Raw genomic sequence first — 23,505 nt, 5'->3', positions numbered from 1 at the left:
ATCACGTTCATATTTAAATAGTGTTGGCGGAGGATCAGTATGAGTCACGAGAAAAGGATCGACGGGTCCGTCTAAAGTTGGCACAGGGTCATATTTATAATCAGGTTTAGGCCTGTCACCGAGGGCTGAAGTCATGCCAACAAACGCGTAAGGAAGCAAAGGATGATAAGGGACTTTATGGTCAGACGGTTCGAGGTAGTGTTGAGCAGGAAACGGAGGCCAATGCTTGTCAAGAACTGGCTGAGGGGAAAATGAATCGTTGTCTATTATTGGATGGATTTTTTGTGGGTCATCAGTTTTAAGACCGAGTAGAGTATAAGGATTTTTTGGGATGTTGGGAACTGGTTTTGTAGTTGACTCAACATAGTAATGAGCAGGACGAGGAGGCCAATCACGAGTGAAATAACGGTGAGTGGGTTGTGGTTCAAGGATGGATTCGTCGAGGCACTCGAGGTTTGTGTTGGCACCTCGCAGGCTGGCACCCGGGTGGCGACGGCGCGGCGGTGGCACCATAACTCCGTCCCCGGTCACTGGATTCCTCTTCGGTGGGGAGTACGTTGCTGATCATTTACAGAATACACGGTTTTCATTCGAACCTCTTACAGAATAACTATCCCTATTTATAAAATTTCTTGGATCGAATCCTAACTTAATGGAGTATAAAAATAAGTATGTAAGATAAATACATATTATATGAACGTGCATTCATTGTTAAACATTATTGTTTTAAATCACATGAGAGTAAGTACTATGTTATTTCAGTTAAATATATTTTTGTATAATCATGCTTCATTCTAAGCAAAGCACGGCTTAATATTACACTTCAATTTCTCTTCGTGATTTTTCAATTTACGTAAGTAGATTATATCACTCAAGTTATTATAATGACTCCTAGGATACATTTGTTAACTGTTATTATTGTAATTATTCAAATCTTTATATGACAGGTGAAAGAAATTGATTTTAGAGATTTATTTGTTCAGAAGCATGTAATCTTTGCGTGCACAAGTGCCAGATTAAGATTTAGAAACGCGAGCGCCATATTATGTAAGATCATATGTACCATAGAAACAATATATTTCTAGAGAGTTTATAAGCAAGATATTTTATATACAGTTTAAAACCTTTTCTAAAACAGCACATTTAAGATTTCCTTTAAAATCTCCTTGATCTACGTCACTTGAAATCGAACGCTCACGTTTCTCCCATTGCATTATTAGCAGTGCTCTTTTCGTGCCTACATTTAAATGAACTCACAGTGTTCCGCGAAGTCCCTCTCACCTCGACTGGGCGTCGACGAGGCGCTTCCATTGGTCAGATGTTTGGAGGGTGAGTGGATGGGGCTGCCGCCGTTCATCTGCGAATCCCCGAACTGGATGTTACTGCGTATGGTGTCCGTGATCATCGGAGTTACAGAAGTATTTACAGCCTGAAAGCATTTAAAGCAGTCTTCTTAAGCGGAGGCGAGCGTGTATATTGACAAAGCGTATGTGTATTTATTACAAGTTGTAATTAATTGCATTATAAATAGTACTGGCCGTATCTCACAGCTTCAGCCGTAGTGGTATCGTGATTTTAAATTATCTATAAGCGTCTTCAAGTAATGAATTATCATATGCAAAAAGAATATTTTAATTCCAACTGATAGTTTCAGAGTTTAGTTCAAATAAATAAATAATTTCTTACGCTTTATTATATAGATTAAGTAAGTTAGCGTCGCATACAGATGGCATTTGTCACTATGGCAATTTCATCACTATTATAAAATCCTTGTGTTATTGATTCTTACTTGATGTATATAGATATTGAAATATTTATTTAAATTTTGGCATATATAAAAGGCATTATTTGACATTATTAATTTGGCTTAATTAATATATAAATAACTAGCGACCCGCCCCAGCTTCGCACAGGTGCAATATTTGTTTGTGCAACTTTTTAACTGTTCAATATATTTTAATAAGACTAGTATTTATCAAAATAGACTGACTATATCTCCATGAAATTTCTATATTAATTTAGCTATTTGTTTTTATAAGAATTTGTAAATTATACGTCAAATCTGTATCCAAATTTAATCTTGTATATATTTATTTTACTTTTAACATAAAACCTGTTTTTGGCTGAGATATTAAACTTAGATATATGTTGTCGCGGACTTTTTTGTAAAGCTAAATGTAATTAATATTTTTGCTTTACATTTTATTTCTTTATTTCAAACCGTTCAGGCAGCGTACGCCACATTATACAATTTCTGCTGACTTCAATTACATTTATTGTAATTATATATATTTGCGTACGGTAATTTTTACAGATACATAAGCTATAATGTATTAAATTAAAAGTAACCTATTGCGTAAATAATAATAAAATAAAAGCTTGATTGTGATGCAGCATTAATTGCCAATATTGCACGATCATTTCGTAATGACCAGCTGTGGGATATTATAAGCGTCAATTGAAAGACTTCAGGTGAGCACGCAAGCTTGTTTTCGATCTCAATTCGAAAAATTTTCATATAAAATACACAAAACAAAATAGCATTGCATTATGTGATTTTCCAATATTTTTTTATCGACTTATTATAATTAAATGTGTTGTAGAGTTTGCATGGTGCATTGTGAGTTCTGAACACAGTTTCGAAACCATGTCGTGTCAAACTGCGTTTTCAATTATTATAAACTGAATTTCTTAAACAAATATATGATTAATGTTACAATGAAAGTGTTTAACATATATTTACATGCGTTTAAAGTGTTGATGTAAATTTAGTATTAAAAATTACAAGTTTATAATGTTATAGTAGCAGTTATCGATCATCAATATAGAGATTCGCAGTCACATTATTTTAAGCAAATCTTAAATTCATCAGAATACCAGAACAAACGTCCTTGTTTTACTAAACAAATAACGCGATATCTTTTTAGACGCTGACTGTAATTCTTATTATTAATCAAAGTGTTCGTATAGGTTTAAAAATATTAAAATAAGTCGATAAGAAATTATGATTATAGTGATGAATAATGATGTAAATATTTTGCTAAAATATTGAACTCACCTGTCCAAAAAGTCTGGAGTGTGTGTCGCGGGGGCGAGTCGGTGTATCGCGCACCACACGCGGGCGCACGGTGCCGTTTTTCACTGGGCTACTGTCTGTAACATCCGAGCTGAAGATCTCGGCGATGCAGCTCTTGGGAGCATTTGGCACCCTGGAAATTAAAAAACAAAAATTAAGGAACTTGCAGTAGAAAATAATAGATTTCAATTGTTGCGACAAAAATTACTTAGTTCATTTATCTATTAATCGAAATAATTAGTCTGATTTAGATTAAATAAACACAAGTACTCAGAACAATAGCTAGAAGAGAGAACTAAGTCGCGAATGTAAAAATGTGATCTTGAAACGTTTATACTAAACAAAAATTTAAGCGTGTATGGGTAAAAGTGAACATTCATTCAGACCCCCTAGCGAATCTAGCTAAATTTAAATTCAGCCTTTCTAATTATTTACGGGCCATGTTATCATGATATAATCAAAATAATTCATTTAGGTCACTTGTACGTAAGTAATATATTACGCTTACTATTAAGCTTATTTGGCTGTTATAAATTCCTTTTCATCATTGTTACAGCCTTTCATATACGTCTCCATAGTTTATCTACCATAAAACGAAAAGTCCTAATATCGATTGGCATTAAAATAATGTAAATAAAATTAAGACTTCATCTAATTTGAATAAGAAAGATGAACTGCATATATTAAAAAAAAAAGTATGACGATATAAATAATTTGATTTCAATCATAAAGACCAAGTCATATTACATGTTTACTTATCAACTTAAACCTGCAATTGAAATATAAAATTTTGTGGTTTTCCAAATGGTTTGCGTTACCTACGTACACCAATCGATTGTGGTTTGTTGACCACTCTCCCCTACCGGAAATGTGCATGTAATGATGTCCGTGCATGTCCATTTATGCATGTAGGGGGCGACGTAGTGTTGTCTTGCATTTCAATTAATATTGTATAAATATTGGATTACTTAATGTAAATTTCGTGTAACTTCTAAACGTATGTGGGGGTAATAAATCCTGATTAAAATTCGCTTATGACTTGAAATACACATTGAATTTTAAACGAAACCCATTTGATAGGTAAATACCTACACACGTTATTAAAGGATTTAGGTACAAGCAATATTTGGCGACCGTGATAATGATGTACCAATTTGACACTGTCCCATCGTCCGATGGTCGCGGGTGCAATTCCCGCATAATACAAATATATGTATGTATTCATGAATATGTTTATATTTATCAGGGTGATTTCTATGGTATTTCTTTAGTTGAATATACTTTACTCTTTCAGTATTCTATATCTGATCTTAAAATACATAACGAAATATTAAAATTAAAAAGGCAAAACCGGTAAGAATTTGTGTTTTGTCCATATTGTAAACAATATATTTATACCTAGATAAACATCAGGACGGAAAGGACGATTTGCAGATCTAATGAATCATGCTCAAAGCTGCAATATAGGTGATCCATTTGAGGCTGGTAAGTAATAGCAACTTGTCCCAGCTAACTCGATAATTCAGCAAGCTTGCAAGATGTTTCGATAATGATTTTGAAGCGCAAACATGTGGTTTGTATACTGGGTGTAGATAAGCAAGTGTGGTAATTGCAGTTACTATAAACATGTCAAATGGTGCTACATGCAATAACAACTTTGCTGGTCATACTCTAGCACTTATGTCTAAGTAAATAAAGACTAAAATTTAATAATATATTGAATGTTAAATTCGCTAGAGTTGCCTAATAGGTAATTGTTAGCGCCAAGTGCCATGTTAAAGGATTATCGCCTGGAGTTTAACTCGCGATGTATGTTAGATAGGTACAAAATAGGCAGTTGTTGTAAATCTAATATTTTATATACACCTTAGTCCTCAGGACGTGAGGTATCGTAGGCGTCACAGTGTTTCTATGATGACCATGGTGCAATTTTTGTCTATAGGCCGTACCACTTTTCATCAGGGGCGTCACAGTGTTTCTATGATGACCATGGTGCAGTTTTTATATATAGGCCGTTACCACTTTTCATCAGGTTGGCCGTCAGCTTGTTAGGTATTTCAAGTAGTATAAAAAAAGTATCTACTATCTTTACATGATTTATGTCGCGCATATAAAATACTTTCTACAACTACTACTTTATAATTTTAACAAATCTTAGGTAAGTACAGATTCTCAAGCTCATTGCAAGATTTTGAAGAGATATTGAGTCCACTCTGGATGATATACCCAATTAATAAATGGACTCAACTGGAAATAAGTCAATCAATACTTAGAAACTAAATAGGTTGCAAAGTAGGAGTAATAAGTAATTGAATTTTAAATATTTGTAATTATCTATTCACAATAACCCACTAACGCCTCACTGCCAGACACAAGTCCTTATATTTACCTATTAAACGCCTACGCGCTTTTAATAGGTAATTAAAAGAAAGAGTTCAAGAAAGGAAGGAGTTCAAGTTTCCCTTGCACTAGTGTATTACCTACATATTGCTTTTCTAGTCGTCTGTTACCACATTCTGAAGAAAAAATAACTCGCTGTTACCGTGTTCTTACTTCCACATGGAGATCACATCTACTATCCAATGTTTATATTAAACTAGAAACAACGGTAGAAATGCTTTTCTTTAAACCCCGATCTCCGTAATTTCTGCAAATTAGTCGCGGCCTTGAATTTCCTTTAAAGCCTATTGTTTAATACAAGAAATGTAGGCCTTCTATTGTTTGAGGACAACAATTCTATAACATTAGTAGCAGCAAGTATGGCCCGCAACCCAGATAAATGAATCGATACAGCGGCACTGCGTCATCTGTCTCGAAACTGTGACACAGCTGAGACGTTAACAATAACTTAGTAGTGCCTACCTATATATATAATACTAGCTATATATTTCCAGCGTAAATTTTTTGGTGTATAATTTATTCTATGTATAAATTTAGGTTATAATTTACCCATGTACCAAATTTTATTCATATCTATTCAGCCATTTAAGTGTGATTGAGTACCAAACATCCATACATCTAAACATCCAAACATTTTTACAAACTCTCACATTTATGATATATTAGAAAAATATATATGTCTTAGTACTCGTAGTTGACTATCATTCTACTATGCTACTAGTTCTCCTTATTTGTATATTTTGGTACCTAATTATTCCTTAATTAGTAATTTTGCTAGAATTTTTTTTTTTAACAAATGCTACTTAAGAAATAAGGTTAATATGCCAGTTGACAATCATTTAGTGCTCTTATGTTATTTGTAAATTCATCTTTTGAAAATAATAAACGAAAATTTAAAAAATATAATCTAAGGCAAAGTAAATACAAATTAAATAATCCCATTGATATCGAAAAGTAGAAAGAGAATAAAAATAACAGTGTTCTGTCAGCTATAGATAACATTTTAAAGACCAATCTTTACATTTGTCCGACAGATAAAATAATAGGAAACAATTACATGGTAATTCGAAATCAAATCTCTTATTTTACCCCGCAGGCCACAATCACATCGTGGGCGCGAATCGAATTGCACTTAGATACGAATTATAAAACAGAATACATTTTCCTAAGCGCGTGTAAACGAGTATAATTACGAATCTTTAAAACAAACCGTTTATTCGACCGCTCCTATAATTAGTTACGGGAAGAAAGTGTGTGAGAGTAAATTGTTTAATTGTATTATCCATAGCATTTGCTGCGTATGCGCCACACGCAACAAACACGGCGTCGACTGCTACGAAAATAAACAGCTGTCAAACGATTGAGAAAACAGCCGGAAGATATATAAACACAATATTCAAAAAGGAAATGTTATGGGAAGGAAGTTTTCGTTCGCTACAGTTAGATAGTCAATATCACATCTGGTTTCCATACGGCAACGTTCCCTTTGAAAGCGCAACAAAGGGCTCGATTCAATTAATTAATATTTTTTTACAACTTAAAAAAAAAGATTTAACGTTGATTGGGTAATTCCGGACCTTGCAACGTGTAAATTAAACGGCTTAATAAATTCAATAAGTAAGATGTTGCTAAAGTGCCATATGATAGGCTAAAATATGATGAATAGTTTATTTTTTTTTTTTTATTTAACTTTATTCTCAAGCAAAAGCTTCTTATTAAGATAAGAAGTAACCAAATAAGTATCCTCAGTCATACCAAACAGGTACCTACTAGCATTTACCTATACCAAAATTTTAGGTAGAGCTATTAAGACACCATGAAGTACTTAATAAATACACTCACTTCAACATATGCAGTATATTTTTAATATAGTAAATGATTGAATATTTCACATGATGTTATTTAATTACATATTTACACTCGTATATAATATGTAAATGATAATGATATTAACAAACGACACTTACATGTCGTTTGATAAATTGCAGTAAAATCTTTTAAGTTCTCCGTGTGTAATATCAAAAGTATTCAACCACTTAATGGTTTTACGCTTTGCAAATGTGCGGTGAGTTTGCTCTACAAACACCATATAATGAGACCATGTTAATGATATCTACAGTAATAAGAACCCACGTAACTTTATCATACGTGGAGCGACAAGAGAAAACTTCATTTTCGAACGAAAGGCGAGTAACGATTGTGCACTTTCACGATAGTTTACATTTAATAGCATCAATGACAAACTGACGACAATTTGCTGTAAAAGACATTTACTATCTAAATTTCATTATATTTATAGCCGGATAACGGTTTTCCTTTGTTTTATTAATTATTGGTAATAAAACAAGCACGGTTTTATAGATAAAATCAATTCAACGTATTAATTAAAAGCCCACGTTTCACGTACGTACCATCAAAGATTATATTTATGATATATTTATTTACTGTCAATAAAAAGTTTATTGAAACAAAGAATGCAAGCAGATTGAAAGCCGCAAAGATTAAATAGAAACATAAGATACTGAAATATAAAATTTCTTTATAAATCAACAAATTATCACCGTATATGTACTGAGACATAAAATTTCTACATAAATAAACAAATTATAACCGTAAAAAAAGATAATAATGAAAGCCACATTTCCTTCCGACATCACCGCTTGTGTCTCTACCGGACATTATCCAATGCGACATGAAAAAGTGATTAAAAACTGTTTCTGAAATTAAATTAAGAATACTCGTTTGTTATAAGAAACTAGACAATAAACATCTAAACCACAAAATAGAAGCCCCTGGAAAGCATTTTGCTTAACTCTTCTAGAATTCGTTACGATGGGCTAAGTATGGCTTTCATCCTCACCCATCATTTCTCACTGATGCCCCGCCAGCGTGCATCAGGAACAACTATTCCATTGTCATATTTATCACCCATTAAAAAAACCCCTCCAATGCAAACGTACTAATCCGTTATATATATATATATATATATTTTTTTTGATGGGTGAAAATGGTATGGTAGCCCCGCCTGCACTAACAGGATACGCTGGCGGAGCACCAGTGAAGGGTGATAGATGAGAATGAAAACAGGCCAGTTAGCACATCATGATGAATTCGTTAGGAATTAACCATGATAGTTTCCAGGGAGAACCGAGAGGAGGTCGACCTGGTTGGATATATTGCTAGCAATGGGATTCTCAGTCTCCATTACTAACAATCCCTTTCCCCCGATCCGTTATATTACATCTTTAACGTGGGAGGCCTATAAGACTCGACGGATTAAACATATCAAATCATATTATGGTTCGTGTTACCACTTAAGCATAGGTAAAATCGGTAACGCCACGACATCTATATATTAGGTTCCTCTGCACATTGCTGGCGGACAAAAAAGTCATTTTGATATCGCACGTATTAGTCGGATATCTATATTCATTAAGATCAGGTTCTTCATTTCTATATTATGTATTGGATAATCAATATTTAATATACCCGATACTGGACCAATATATAGATATTATAACTACAATATATAGATTGTGCTATATATTAGGCACCCCTAGTATAAATTTCCATCGTCCCCTATCTTTAACAAGCAGGTACAAGGTACCTAAATGAAACTTTACGATGTGTCTGTTATCATTTCCGAATTGTTTTAAGATATCGGCTCTAACTTAACGCTTTTGTTCCTTGAAATCACATAGCGAGTAAATCACAGTAACGAGTTACCGTGTCGACATTACTTTCATAAATAACAACTAACTACAGTGTCAGTAAACAATATGTAAGTATATATATATATATATATATATATATATATATATATATATATATATATATATATATATATATATATATATATATATATCACTGCAAAGCAACTTTGTTCACCCCATAGCAACTGTAAGCTGTAAGCTTGTTTGTAAGCATTCTAAGTTGCATAAAAAAAATACAATTCATCCTTGCATTATTCACTATTACTATCTTAATAATTGATACAAGCTTTTATATACTGTTTATTGACAGGGATAAAAAGCACACTATGTCCTTCTTCATCCCGAATAGTACGTATATATCAAATTCCATAAACGATTGGGTACGCCAAAAACGCTCTTTTATTATGTAATATTGAAAGGATAATGTTATATCTTGTTTAAGGGTAAGCACTTAACACACAAGTAATTTAATTTCAGCAACAATCAGTTAATCGAGTGACATGCATATAAATAATAACATTATATGAAATTCTACAGACCGTGCAAGATACGAGAATATCGCAATAAATTGAGGATAATATAAAGTCTCATATAACGACATATAATAATGTTATTTCCTGTGAAGATATTTATGTTTCAAGTAAAATAGCAACCTCCAATGGGATATAGATAATAAACATTCTATGTTATGTTGTATTCATTTGTCGCTAATATATAGAAAGGCTTTAATATTAAATAGTAGTTGCCTATTTGTATATCTTAAAAACTTTGTTGCCTGTTTTGGAAAAAATAATATTTTATAATAATATTTTAAAATCAATTAAATATTATTTGAATTTATTCATTACAAACAAACAATCAAATCTTAGTCTTTATAATATTATTTTAGATATACCTACTTAATATAAAATGTATGTAAAAGTATTAACCATATGTAACTCTAATCACCTCGTTTTACTCTAATAAATCAACCTTGACCATTATTACTTCATGTATAAAACGAAGTCAAGAAAAGTTATACGGTCACTGGTTAATAAATAATTAAATATTTTCTTGCGTTCACAGTTAACTAAAGAAGAACTAACTAGTTAAATGTTACTCGTCTACTTTACTGATGAATAAAATGTGTGGCCCAAAAAGCAGAGACGCTATAGACATTGTCTACCAGAACATTTTAGAGATGTTTGAGATACTTAATCGCGGCTCAGATATTTTATAGGTATTTTGAAAGTTTTCTATAATCAAATAGAATTGTCATTACTTTGTAATGATCTATAGTAGATATATTTAACAAAAACCTTTTTACCACTTTTAAGCACACAAATACGCCTACACATAAATGGTTACATTAAAAGTTTCTCCATGAGATATTAATTTTTATCATTCGAAACACTTAATTTTTAAATTTAGTAGATTACTTAGATTTCTAGTTCTAGCTATATGGCCTTTGTAAAAAAAATGTCTTATCTTATATACAGTATGGAATAACAAGATTATCAAGTGGAATGCCCATTCCAATCTGGTAGCATCGGTATACATATCTATCTACACGATAAATCTCTACTAATTTGTCAGCTGTGATACTAAGAAAACTGAAGACTGTGATTTATAATAGCCAATGTGACTTTTACTAGTAATTTAAGTCAGTCAAGACTAAATGAGATTATTTTTATGAATGAAATGCGAGGAACAAATACTTCCTTTGTATAGATTTTGTTGTTACCACAGAAAAGTATTATCGGGGTTAAAAATGGGATGTACACACAATTCATGTGTATACATAGCTGGTAAGCATGTAGTTTACGTACTTATGTTTTGTGTCAAAATTAGATTTAAATCAGTTTCGAACTTTTAGCGTCCCACTTTCTTGCTAAATCCAATTTCATTACTCGTTTTATTTATCCATACCATATCAGAAGACTCTTGTAAGTAGATAATTACATATTGATAAATATTGGTAACAAGATACAAGATGTTTCGTTAGTATATATTATATTTTGATATAATAGCTACCGGTTATTAGTCAGGCTCTCGCCGCGTCACAGATGCTCATGATTAAGGACCACGAATTGATTCCGAAACAAGTCAAACTGTTTCGATCTAATTACACATAAGATAAACCGGTAGTTATAACATTAAAATATACAAAAAGCTATCGCTGCTTTTAAGTAAATTAGAACAAAACAAGCATTGAGATGCGTGTTGTTGTTTCATTTATACGGAATACAAACATTAACAGCTTCGCACACCATTTATCATACCAGGTTACAGAAACGGACGCGTGAATAACAGCAATTTCATAATTAACCGATCTCTTCACAATGGCCTTTCGACTAAACAGCAGAAAGAACACGTTTCTAATCCGGCACTTGATAAAAAAACAATAAATTGGACGAAATTACACATTCTCTCTGTCCAGCTCTTAAATTACAAGCATCTCTGACCGCCATTTTTGGAGATCCACAGACAATGGATAAAACGATACTGTAACATTATTTTGTCATATCTGTCTAATAACGAGTGTAAATGTTACAAGATCACATTTCGGTCCTTCAAGAAAAATTTAATAATTAAAGAGTGTGTCCAACAACTAAACCGATTTTGATATTTTTTTTATGGAACCAATTTGTAAGTATTAGGTACCTTTCATATAAAAAAAGAATTTTCTAAATCGGTTTAAAACCGACAATGTTATGAGGTAACAAATATTAAAAAAAAATACAACTGAATTAAGAAACTCTTTCTTTTTTAAATCTATTGAAAATATAAAATTCCGAGACTCGCAAAGAAGAGTAATGAACAATTTTGTTTTTTTATGAAACCTCCCATTACTATCTAAATGTTCGGATTAAAAAAAATCTTAAATCAATTGAATTGTTAAAGATATTTTTAAACATAATCTATAATATATTTGTTTTCAATCTTGACAATTTACATAGATCAATCTGGTTTTTCTTATGTTAAAATGAAAAACATTTAAATATTATTACAGAACCCAACACTCTTTGGCTAATTATATTTAAATCGCTAAACAAAGACAAAGATACAATTCGACAAATAAAGATTTAGAATCATGTATAAACAGAAGAGACGTACTCGGCCGCAAATATATATTTGTTATGTTACATTTTGACATGATATGGTCGTTTCGTGACAATAATATATCATATTTCGCCATTCTAAAATGTAGGTGAGTTTAAGCAAAAAGCGATCATTATTGAACTTTCTAGAGAATTGTCTATTTTAATCCTACTACCTGCATGTTGTAAATTTTATTCCATTATAATTTCGTTTGATAGATTTGAGTGTTTACCATTAATAATATTCATTTATCTTACACATTTAAATTATTACCTGTGTGATTTATAAATCATTTTTGGAAAATTATTGTTCCAAAAAAATTGCGTGCCAATTTTAATTTCCGGTGATAGTCAAAACACTTTGAGTTATTGTAAAAATATGCTCGGAAGGCTTTGTTCCCACTGCTTTAGATTAGATTTGAATAGGCTTGGAAAAATGTAGATACAGACTGGGCAATTGAATAATAAATCTTTTCGGACATTCCGTGGCAATGGGCAAGTCGAATACTACATTCATTTGTACATTTATATGGAATTAAAGTGATATTTGTTTTTTTATAGGTTTTATTCATCTGTTAATATTAGGATAATATAAGGTAATAAGTACAAATGCTTTCCATACTAACTTGATGATGAACGCAGTGTAGTAGGGAGGGTACATTTTTTACCATTTTAGGTTGAAAAACGACAAAAAATCCTTCAGAAAAATGTGTAGCTTCATTAATAGAACTTTTTTTTTTAAAATATGCTAATTAATTTGATTTCACCCGTTAGGTACATAGGTGAAAGCATACAAACAATATCTTGCATTTTCTACAGAAACAACGCGCACATACAAATTTACCCTTTTTATACTGACAGGCAGGTGTTAAACTGCTGCCTTCTACCCATTCTTTGTTCCTACAGAATTTTCGCGCATTCATATTTCGCACCTGGTTCAGGCATTTATTCATTCATACAACAAAGAATTTTATAACCTGATTAATAAAGCTCAAAATGCAAAGAAACATTAATGTTTAGTCATTTCTTTAAGAAACAAAAGGTTTTGTCTTGAACATTAAGCATTTGCTAATGAAATCTAGTTGGTGAAAAGGCACCCATAACGAAGATAATTGTTGCATGAAATTATGGAGTAGCAATTTGCTAGTTAACAAGGTGTTAGGAAGTGGAAAATGTTTCTTAATGATAACTAAAAGAAACCAAAAATAGATATAGCGTTGGTCTTTACTCCACGTCTCTATATATGGTCCTAGTTATTGTTACTCATTTATTTACTTGAACTTAACTAAATTTCTATTGGGAGTTCCTATATAATATGTTCGAACTAGTAAGTAAAGAGGATAGACGAAAATGGAATTATAGATTACATATTTGAAAAGGCAAATTGCGATATGGTAACATCTGTAATACAAGAACAAGTAGCCAGGCCTGAGTTTGTGTTATGGCCACTAAATATGGATCCCAAATGGTCTCGAAACCAGTACGTTCTAGACATAAATACTTGTTTAGTAGTAGCATGCTATTTTCATATAGATTGAAGTACTTATTTTACATCGTTTGCGTTTTTTGTCTGTGTGTCTCAGGGACACCGATAATATCTATGTGTTGAAAGCTATTTGGCAAAATTAATGTAGTACAAACTTAATAAAAAAATCATAATCAATTTCGTATAAAACAAGTAAGTATAACTTCTTATATTTGTAACATGCGACAGAGCTACTAGGGTTCAATCACCCCTATTTATTCCACCCCTAATATTAAAAGTTTGTAACACATCAGCCGTATTACTGAGGTTTTTGATTCGTACCTTGAATTTATAACCTTGAAACATTAATTCCTGTAGTTTGCTATATAGATATATATTTATTATTACTTTATACATTTTAAACTAGTTAACTATAAGTTTTTATAACTATAGTTTATATAACTTTTACTTACTGCTATCTAACTATCATAGTACCTATATTATTTGTGATGGTAACAAATAAAAGATGAGATGATAAAATCGATTAACTTTTGAAATACAGCCGTTCTAGGAAGGTACTGATCGATTCTTTAAAAAAATATTCTACAAGAATGGAAGTATCTTCATGTTGAAACGTAATAAGGAAGTAGGATTGATTATCGTAGCTTTGTACAAAGTCTTTGCCCGTGTGTGCTGGTAAGAACTTTTATTTTAGTTTTATTTTTCATATTCAGTTTACATAAAATAGGTCATTTTAAAAACCAACTGCGAATTAACCTATTTTTTTACAAATATAAATAAGCAAGTAAACCTGATTATAAAACTGTTCAACACTACTAACTAATCTTCAATGTTCAATAACACCGCTTAAAGTATTAAGTTCATTCGTATATCTAGATACTTAGATCTACCTACTTTAGGCATGAAATGCGGTTATTAACCCGTCCGTCTGGGAGGCGTCTACGACCCTACCGCACTATAGTCACAAAGAACATTTAACTTCGACGTTGTTGTCCATTGCTTCTTGACATGAGCTATCGAAAAACGTTTTTTGAAGAAGGCGTAATGTACGTAAGCTTTTTCGATACAATTGCTGTATTTTCATTTGATTCATCAACTAGTGGGCGGCAGTGTAATGTGTGTGTATCAATCAATATGTTTACTCAGTGCATTATGGTGAGCAAATTTGTATTGTCGCGTTCGAAACGATGTTATGAAATTAAAGCTACTCAAATAAATACAACGTAAAAACGAAAATATTAACATCCTTTCTGCCAATAAGGCAGTGACAGTTTTATTTTAGACATATGGGTCGAAAAGTACCAAAAAATCTAAAGCCAAATATAAAGAGAAACTGAGGGACGGTTTCCCCATATTCATAGGACGCACTGTTTTAATATGAGAAGCACAAACATTTTTATCGTTTTTCTAACATGTTTCTTATCCAGCATATTATCATATTTTGACTGATACTATTATATTATATTTCTTTATTAACCAATGTAACAGTTTTCGTCGCACAATGGGAAGTCAATATTTACAATACAATTTACATTTAATATTATAAATATGAGCATATAAAAAAGTGTGCTATTCAATCACTCTGAAGCAGCTAAGTGGATTTAAATAAATTTAGTACCTACACTAATGGACCGTACCCCGTATTAACACAGAATATTTATAATAATTCACGAATGTAAAGTCACGGCTTAAAACCAGTTCATCGCATCATTGTAACAGTAAAATTAATAAACACTACAGATAATACTAGAATTAACTGTACCTGAGACATGATAACATTTCTATACAAACAACGGCTTATCTTGTTGTACTAATCTGCGCATTGAATTAGTTACTCCATTTTCTAACGTTAACTAAATGTATTTGAATACGAGTTAAGGAAACGCAAGCTTCGATTGCTTTGAAATAATTAGATTCAATTTCTAAATAGTCACATGTAGAGGTAAATTTTATATGAAGAAAAATATTATTAACCAATTTCAGACAAGATAAATTTCTTTCTAATATGTAAAAGTCAGCTTATTTATTTGTTACCCCTTGGTACCTTAACGACTCAATCAATTCTCACGAAATTTAATATACCTACACGTAATGTTTGGGAAGGAAAAGGACATTAGCTATTTTTTTCTCAGTCTACCAATATATTCCGGTCTCGCGGGTAAAAATTAGTTTGACTGTTTTTATCCTATGGTAATCGTTGTCTATAAGGTATGTATTTTATTACCATAAAACTGAAACTTTTACGTTACTTGAATTTAAAAATAGAAGTTTAATACCAAAATAAATTTTCCTCAACCACAATATATGCAAATCAATCAATGTCAATCAAAAATTTAGGACAAATTTTGAATCTAAGTAGATATAAGAGAGATACATGACGAATTTTTATGTAGGTAGATACCTACATGCGTTTTTGCAATGCTGATTAATCTATTATTGAATTGAAAACGGTATCTTATCTACCCACAACATTATACATGGCAATATTAGTAAGCTGATAGGCAAATCGAATATAATATGTAAGTAAGCTAGAATTTTTTATTATAATAAGTAAATATATAAAACAAAAAAAAAACAAATACATATGACCATATCTATTATCCGATAATATAATGTTTGTAAATAAAGTACAAAAGGAAGCTTATGGTAAATATGACATGATTTATTCATATAGCAAATAGTTGGACATTTGCTAAAGCTTCCAAAGCTTCACTTTATAGTCAAATTGCATCTAACAATGTTCGCCTCCATTTCTCTTATTTCCTCGCATTTGTGAATAATTTTGTGCCTTTTTTTCTTCTACTTTATCTAGATTAATTAATCTTATGTCTTGTCTCTTGTTATACAGATGGGATAATATTATTCACACATAAAACATCATTATATCAGCCGTCTACTATTCACTATTGAACATAGGCCAAATGATACTTTTATTCTAAATAACGCAGGCAAAGCCGCAAGATACAATTACTTATCAAATATTATACAAGGCGTTTAAGGATCTTATCGTTACAATGCCATGTTCTTATAGCATTTAGCTAATTTATAGTAACCGTATTTATTTTATTTTCGTCACTTTATATTGATTTTTTTACACCCATCAAGCTATTTAGGCTATAAGTTGCATCTAAGAGTCGAACATATCTACACATATAGCATACAATTTGAAAAAAATAATTTTAATCAGCAATCAACTGAGAATTAATTTGCATATTTTCTTTTTCTTACCCATTTAAAAAAAATAATGTACTTAGTTTATGCTGCCATATCCGTGTGCAAATTATACTTATATATTTAGAATACATTACCAAAATGGTTACAAATTATACCTTTTTCAATGCAAATAGCGGGCTATTTTTATTTTATTGATCCACAATAAGAACATAACGATCGCGTAGGAAGTTAAATAATCGCAACCGATACAATCGAGCAATCGATTTTATTCGATTAAGACTCGATTGTGACACTAATTGATCGCTGTTACATTAAACGGCCTTAATTAATTTATACACTCATCGGTATGTTCGGATGTCCGTATTTCATAAAAAGTAACGATAGTGGACGTCGAAAAGGCTTTCTATTGAGTTAGCTCGTGTCCAATTTAATTAGATAATATTTCATCTAATGCTTCCGTTGACAAACCGCGCTCCTTGGTGTCGCAAAATCGATATAATCGCAAGAGAACAAGATTTATGACGTTACAACTAACGTTTAAATTCGAAAGCGACAAAGAAAGGATGATGGAGTGTCTCTATTAGTTTATTAATTAACCTCATTCCCGTTTTTAAACTGATTAATTGACATTTTAATTTGTGGGCAATCTTTAACATCTTAATACATAGAGAAAGCTTATTGAGGGAACGTTTGTGAATAAATCACATTTCTTCCTTTTTTTATCAATAAAATTAATGTATAAGTAAATATTTGTAGAAAAAGGTCCAATATTTTTTATGTAACATCAAATAGTGATCAAGATGACAATCCACCTGATGGAAAGCTGTAACCTTTAAATATAGTACCCCTCAAGTGTTGCTATTCCCAAGAACAAAGATATTACGCCTGTATTATGTTAACCTTCAATTTCACTACTAAATTCCACCCTTTTTCTGTGTGGTCCCGGCATAGAATAGGCCACCCCTTCATTTCGTGGATGTCGTAAGAGGTAACTAAGGGAACATAAAGGTTGAGGGAGAGGAAGCATCCTTTTAAAACGTCATCAAAGCCTAACTGCTACCCGTTGCCTACCCGTTTGACAAGCGTGGCAACTACAGGCAAAACTCCCTTATGCGGAAAGCTTATCTTCAGCAGTGGACAGTTAACAGTTGCCATAATGATGATGATGGTCCCACCCTTCAAACCGAATTCCGGAACACAGCCACACACCTGCTTAATGGCATTTTTCATGGTTTTTAGTGAGTTTTTATATAACATCGATATCAATAAACTATAAATATTGTTTGCATAATATCTTTCCAATTCTAACAGTATCAGTAGGCTCTGTGGCTATGGCCATTTATTATTTATAAGTTCCTCATTAATGTCCCACTCAATAATGCTCCATGACAACTTCCGCTTATTAAGTACTTTATACGAACATAAATATTGCGAAACCGTGAAAAGTGCTTAATGTACTCCTAAATTAAATCAAGGGACCTTTTAATTAAGTAAATCGATACACTGGATTGTGTTAAAAGATCTTATCTCCGTGCAGTTCTTAATTAGTTGTAACAGTTACTTAAATATTTACTTAAACGTATTAAGGCGGTTGTTACATCGTATCAGTAATAAAATGACAATTTTGTTTCCTTTAAATTGAAGTAGAACGGATTTCCTATAAATAATTATTGACTATATACGACATACATTAATTATTAACTATATATATAATATATGGCCGTTTATCCCCGGAATAGTGCCACCCTTTCCTTTCCCGTGGATGTCGTAAGAGCCGACTAAGGGAGGGCAAGGAATAGGCAGAAGCGTCTCTCTTAAAACATCTCTAAAGCCTAACTGCAGTTGCCGGCTAAGCATGGCAACTACTGGCAAACCCCCTAAGGAGGTTTATGTTCAGCAGTGGACAGTTAAAGGTTAATATGATGATGATATAGATAGAGTTCTAGACATTTAAATATAAATAAATTTATACATATTTTAGGCGACTAATTGACTAAAACACAATGCCTATATCTGATCATGAGAAGAAAAGTAAGTTTTATTAACCTGGATGACACATGATGTGAAGATATACAGACAGATAAATAACGTTTTATTACTTTAGTATTATTACTTATACTGTGATATTATATTACTTTTAAATAAATAACTAAAATTAGATATAAAATAATTTATTATAATTCATTTGTGTCCTCAATTTAGTTATTATACATCCATTATAATTACAGAAAAGAAAACTTTTCAATTTAATTCACTTTTGTTTTAGAAATCTAAATCAAGATGAAGGAAAAACATTAATTATTTTAAAATAATTTATAACAGTTGTCGACTTTACTGATGTATACTCGAAATTGCCCAATTAATTTCAGTCTCGATAGAAACTCTCATTCATAAAGTCACACGATTCGAAACTAGTCCGGCTATTCCGAAAATAAAATGAATGAAATCATTTCAAATTAGTGTAAATTAGTATAATTTAACTCAGTTATTGCTCAACAAGAATTTGTTCTTTAGGACATTTTCAATAGTGGTATACGGTATTGTATGCATCTCTCAAGATAGATGCATGCATTCTCAAGAGGTCAAGATTCTAACCACATTATCCACCGGCACGTAATTTACAGTTCTACGATTCGCATTTGTTTGTCGGTCCGTCTGTCAGCGGGCCGTCACCTATGCCCCGGCTCGCGGCGTGATTAACACGTAGAAATAGACACGTCAGCGTAGGAAATTACTCGCGAATTGCATAGACGGGCGGGCACGCTCGAAAGATGGGCAGATCTGTAAAAGTTACGTAAATAGTAGAGGGTTTAGTGTCTGTCAATGGCCCTCGGATAAAACGTTATGTTATAAACATTTAGTACCTAATAATAAAATAAAATTAATTAGTGCAATTTATTCATCCGACTTTGGCTTTGCATCGAACCGAACTCATATCGATTCATCACGCTTACATAAGAATAATGGACTATTCCGTAAAAAAGTAAAAAAAAAATACAGAATGATGGATTTTGAAATGAAATGGGATGAAAGTTAGTATGGAAAGTCTAATATTTTTTATATTTCATCTCTAAAATTTCGTATATACTTATTAAATAGATTTAACACCTATTTGCTTATTAATTTCGATCCAAATTACATTAAAAGTCAATCTGGTGATTAAAAATGAGTCAGTTATTAGTATAAGATACTAATCAGAAAACAAAGATGGGAACCAGTAAACAAAACAACAACGCATGGTAACAAATTGCTAACGCAACAAGCACCGTGTAGTGAGTGAATTATGTTCGACCTATGACATCGATGTACTCAGTTTCTTCTCAATGGTAATAAAGTTCAACAAACATTGCATAAAACTCTTGGATTTTTAAGTTCTACTTTAAAATATGACTTTGAAAGTTTGTAAAGATTTAGGTGTCATTTCCTTGATCACGCTTAAACGGTTGGACAATATTATAAGATAGGAATATACAAGTTGTAACCCGTGACTTTACCTGCACATATTATACAAATTATCCTATGTTACATGTGACTAATTACTTATTATGCCTTATGTGCTAATACATATATAATCCACAGATAGTTTTATAATACCTTTGTAAAACTTTGTCACTTTTTGTTTATTTCTATGCTGCGGTCTTCAAGTTTTAATAAGAGCCATTAAATTTTAAAAAACCCTCGACAGTTACATAAATTATTTCCAGGCGACAGAAATCACGAGGACCAATTATTTCTACTGAATTGAAAAATTTAAATTTGTATTTATTTTTAAATGAAACTGGCATCTATATACTTATTATATCTAGCAAGAATCCTCCCAAGAATAGTCTATTTTTGTTCCCCATTGACAGTGATAGACATGTGTCATTAACTTACTGCTTTCAAAAAGTGTGAGAAAAGACGAGTGAGGTGAAAGTGCAAAATAGTTCTATGTCAGTTATAAATATCTACTTTTAAAACGCAATCGCGTACTAGCACCATCTTAATTTGTGTCTGTGTACTGGTAGGGTTGTCAATTTTATTACAAGTCACTGAAAATTTAATTCCACAATAAAATACAATTTTTAATCTTTAATACAGTTAGCATGAACATAACATCAATAATTAATAAAACCGATACCAGTACTTCCGTGTTGATTTTACCAATTATATTTTACTAAAACAATGTCATAATCGTTACGTATAGCGGTTATCATTGTAAAGAATTACCACAAACTTTTTGGACTAAACTATAAATTTTAACAATACAAATATATTTAAAATTTCAGATACAATGTATGATATCCTAATTTCGATCCAAATAAAGATGATAGTTATTAGGTATGTCAAACGTACCTATATATTTTTACCAGATTTAATAGACTTTGACAATGCCTTTTCCCTCTACATTCAATATATCCTAAATATGTGCATACTATAAAATCAAATATTAAATATATCTACTGACAACCCTAAAAGAAGTTACAATTCGTGGGCAGAGCTAAATTTACGAGTTCGATTGAGACCTACTACTGTGATATCGCAAATTAAACGCCAGCTATTAATTTAAGACATCGAAATAGCCGCGAGCTACGTGGGAATATACCCTGTTACATATGCACCACTCCCACGGCAGTTTTCCTACGAAACTTTCTACGTACCGAAAAGATATTTGATTCACTGGTTATCGTTTTTATACATACCTGAAAAAGAAAAAAAAACATGATTAAAATTTATATTGTTTATGTGCAGTCAATAAGTTGAAAAAAAATATTTATACTTTATTGTACTAATATACACAAAAACATGGCAGTGGAATGCACAAAGACGGGCTTAAGCTTAGCTTAGCTTAGAATTATGTCTATAGGTGTAATTAATCGTATGTATTTATTTAGAATGAAAAGGTAAACTCCTCGGTTTCTGGTGCTCATATAAACAACATTATTATATAAATGATCGGAATAGAGTTAATCATTACGACCTCTAATATCAATAGACATGTTATTAGACAAGTTGGTCAGTTAATTAACCATTTAAAGATAAAACAATAAAATAAGACATACTAATGTCAATTAATACACTTTTATATTAATAACAAAAAAAAAATTATCTTATACAAATTATGATAATAAGAAAGCAATAACCTAATAAATGTCATATAATTTCTGTCGTACTAATAAAAAACGACGTAATTCATGACAATTAATTTAAAGAAATAAACTGCGTGTATCGAAAATTAATTATACGGCACGGCTTTGCCGTAGTTGTATCGTAATGTCTAATAACCCTCTTTTTGTCTTCATAACCCTCTTTATGAAATGTGCTTTCAAATGCAAAATATATTTTTCAAATCTGAATTAGCGCGTTTAAACCACGTCTAAAATATAAAAAAAATGACAGACCCATATATCTATACCGCCGAAATCGCTGAAACTAAAATTTTGAAATTTTGTAGATAAGTTCTTTATATAGCGTAAGTAAACAATAAGAAAAGAAATTTAATAATTCAGCGCCTTAGGGGATAGAACGGGGTTTAATATTTGCATTTAATTTGATCACTTTAAAAGTTAGACACGTGAAATTTTATAGAACGAGAAATCGAATACCACAAGTGAACGAAGCCGCACGAAAAAGCTAGTATTAATACAGATATGATATCGAAGCGCATGTGCATCTAAATAGTTATATCCAGTTGCATACAATAACTAATTATCGTCGTCACGGCCGCTCGCTGCCGTCTAATCGGCCCGCTGTGAGCAGCCACTGAGCAAGAAACAAGAAACGGTACCACACCGTCGCGCTCTGAAAGATACCCGGCGAAAACCGAGCAAAAACTGGAGGCGTTGACCGAAAACTATAGCCAACTAAATATAACGCCCGTTGATAAAAACCGAAAGTTTTTAAGGAATAACAACTTAGTTATTGATAATAGGTTGAAACACTACGTTCCGATGAATCGATCCGATGGAATTCAAACCTATATCCCTCTGTTATGTGGGTTCAGTGTGTTCTCAATTACACCACGGAAAAAAATCTACCAAATGGAAAACTTTCAATCCCTTTCTTTCAAACGTCATTACCCTTGGATAGCAGACAGATGTGTGTTCGAATCCCATTGAATCTAGTTGTCTTTTGGTATTTTCTTAACCTAATAATTACTACGACCTATGATAAGCGACATGACCCTACATGGTTGCTCATATGTAAAAGCTTCAAGTCACTCACCGAGCTATGCTCAGAGTTTCTTTGCGTGACAAAATGCGAAATGAGGATATCTTCAAAACAACCAAAGTGACAGACATAGCTCGAAGGATAAACACATTGAAGTGATAGCCTGGTTACATAGCTCGAAGAATTGACAACCGCTATGAAAGAAAGGTTTTGAGTGGCGACCTCATACGGGTAAATAATAAAATGTAGGACGACCTCTCACTAGAGGAAGTAATGACCTTAAATGCATGCATATGCAATGAAGTTGCATAAAAAAAAATGCAGGGAGTCAGTGGATACGGGTGGCTCAGGAACATTTCTTATGGTAGTCTATGGGGGAGGCCTATGTTCAGTAGTCGATGGATAAAGGCTAATATGAATAATTAT

The 23,505-nt window shown here is 31.9% G+C and overlaps 1 protein-coding gene across 7 annotated transcripts in view; it reads right to left on the bottom strand.

The window, feature by feature from the left end:
- The window catches only part of LOC113520306 (microtubule-associated protein Jupiter), a 166,155-nt gene that overhangs the window by 2,415 nt on the left and 140,235 nt on the right, over nt 1-23,505 (bottom strand). For 3 of the 7 annotated variants that reach the window (XM_031914644.2, XM_031914645.2, XM_031914642.2), the window contains exons 2-4: nt 3,059-3,209; nt 1,258-1,429; nt 468-560 (exon numbers count right to left, since the gene is read on the bottom strand). In XM_031914644.2, coding sequence (XP_031770504.1) covers nt 468-560; nt 1,258-1,429; nt 3,059-3,209 — 416 coding nt within the window. The remainder of the gene's footprint in view (nt 1-467; nt 561-1,257; nt 1,430-3,058; nt 3,210-23,505) is intronic. The other 4 variants (XM_031914647.2, XM_052898058.1, XM_031914646.2 and 1 more) reach the window with 4 other exon arrangements.

Source organism: Galleria mellonella, unplaced genomic scaffold (genome assembly GCF_026898425.1).
Source record: "Galleria mellonella isolate WM207_F2 unplaced genomic scaffold, CSIRO_AGI_GalMel_v1 utg40, whole genome shotgun sequence".
In the NCBI taxonomy this organism is placed as follows: domain Eukaryota; kingdom Metazoa; phylum Arthropoda; class Insecta; order Lepidoptera; family Pyralidae; genus Galleria; species Galleria mellonella.
The sequence above is the reverse complement of the archived record's forward strand: the minus strand, read 5'-3'. Positions and strand labels throughout refer to the sequence as shown.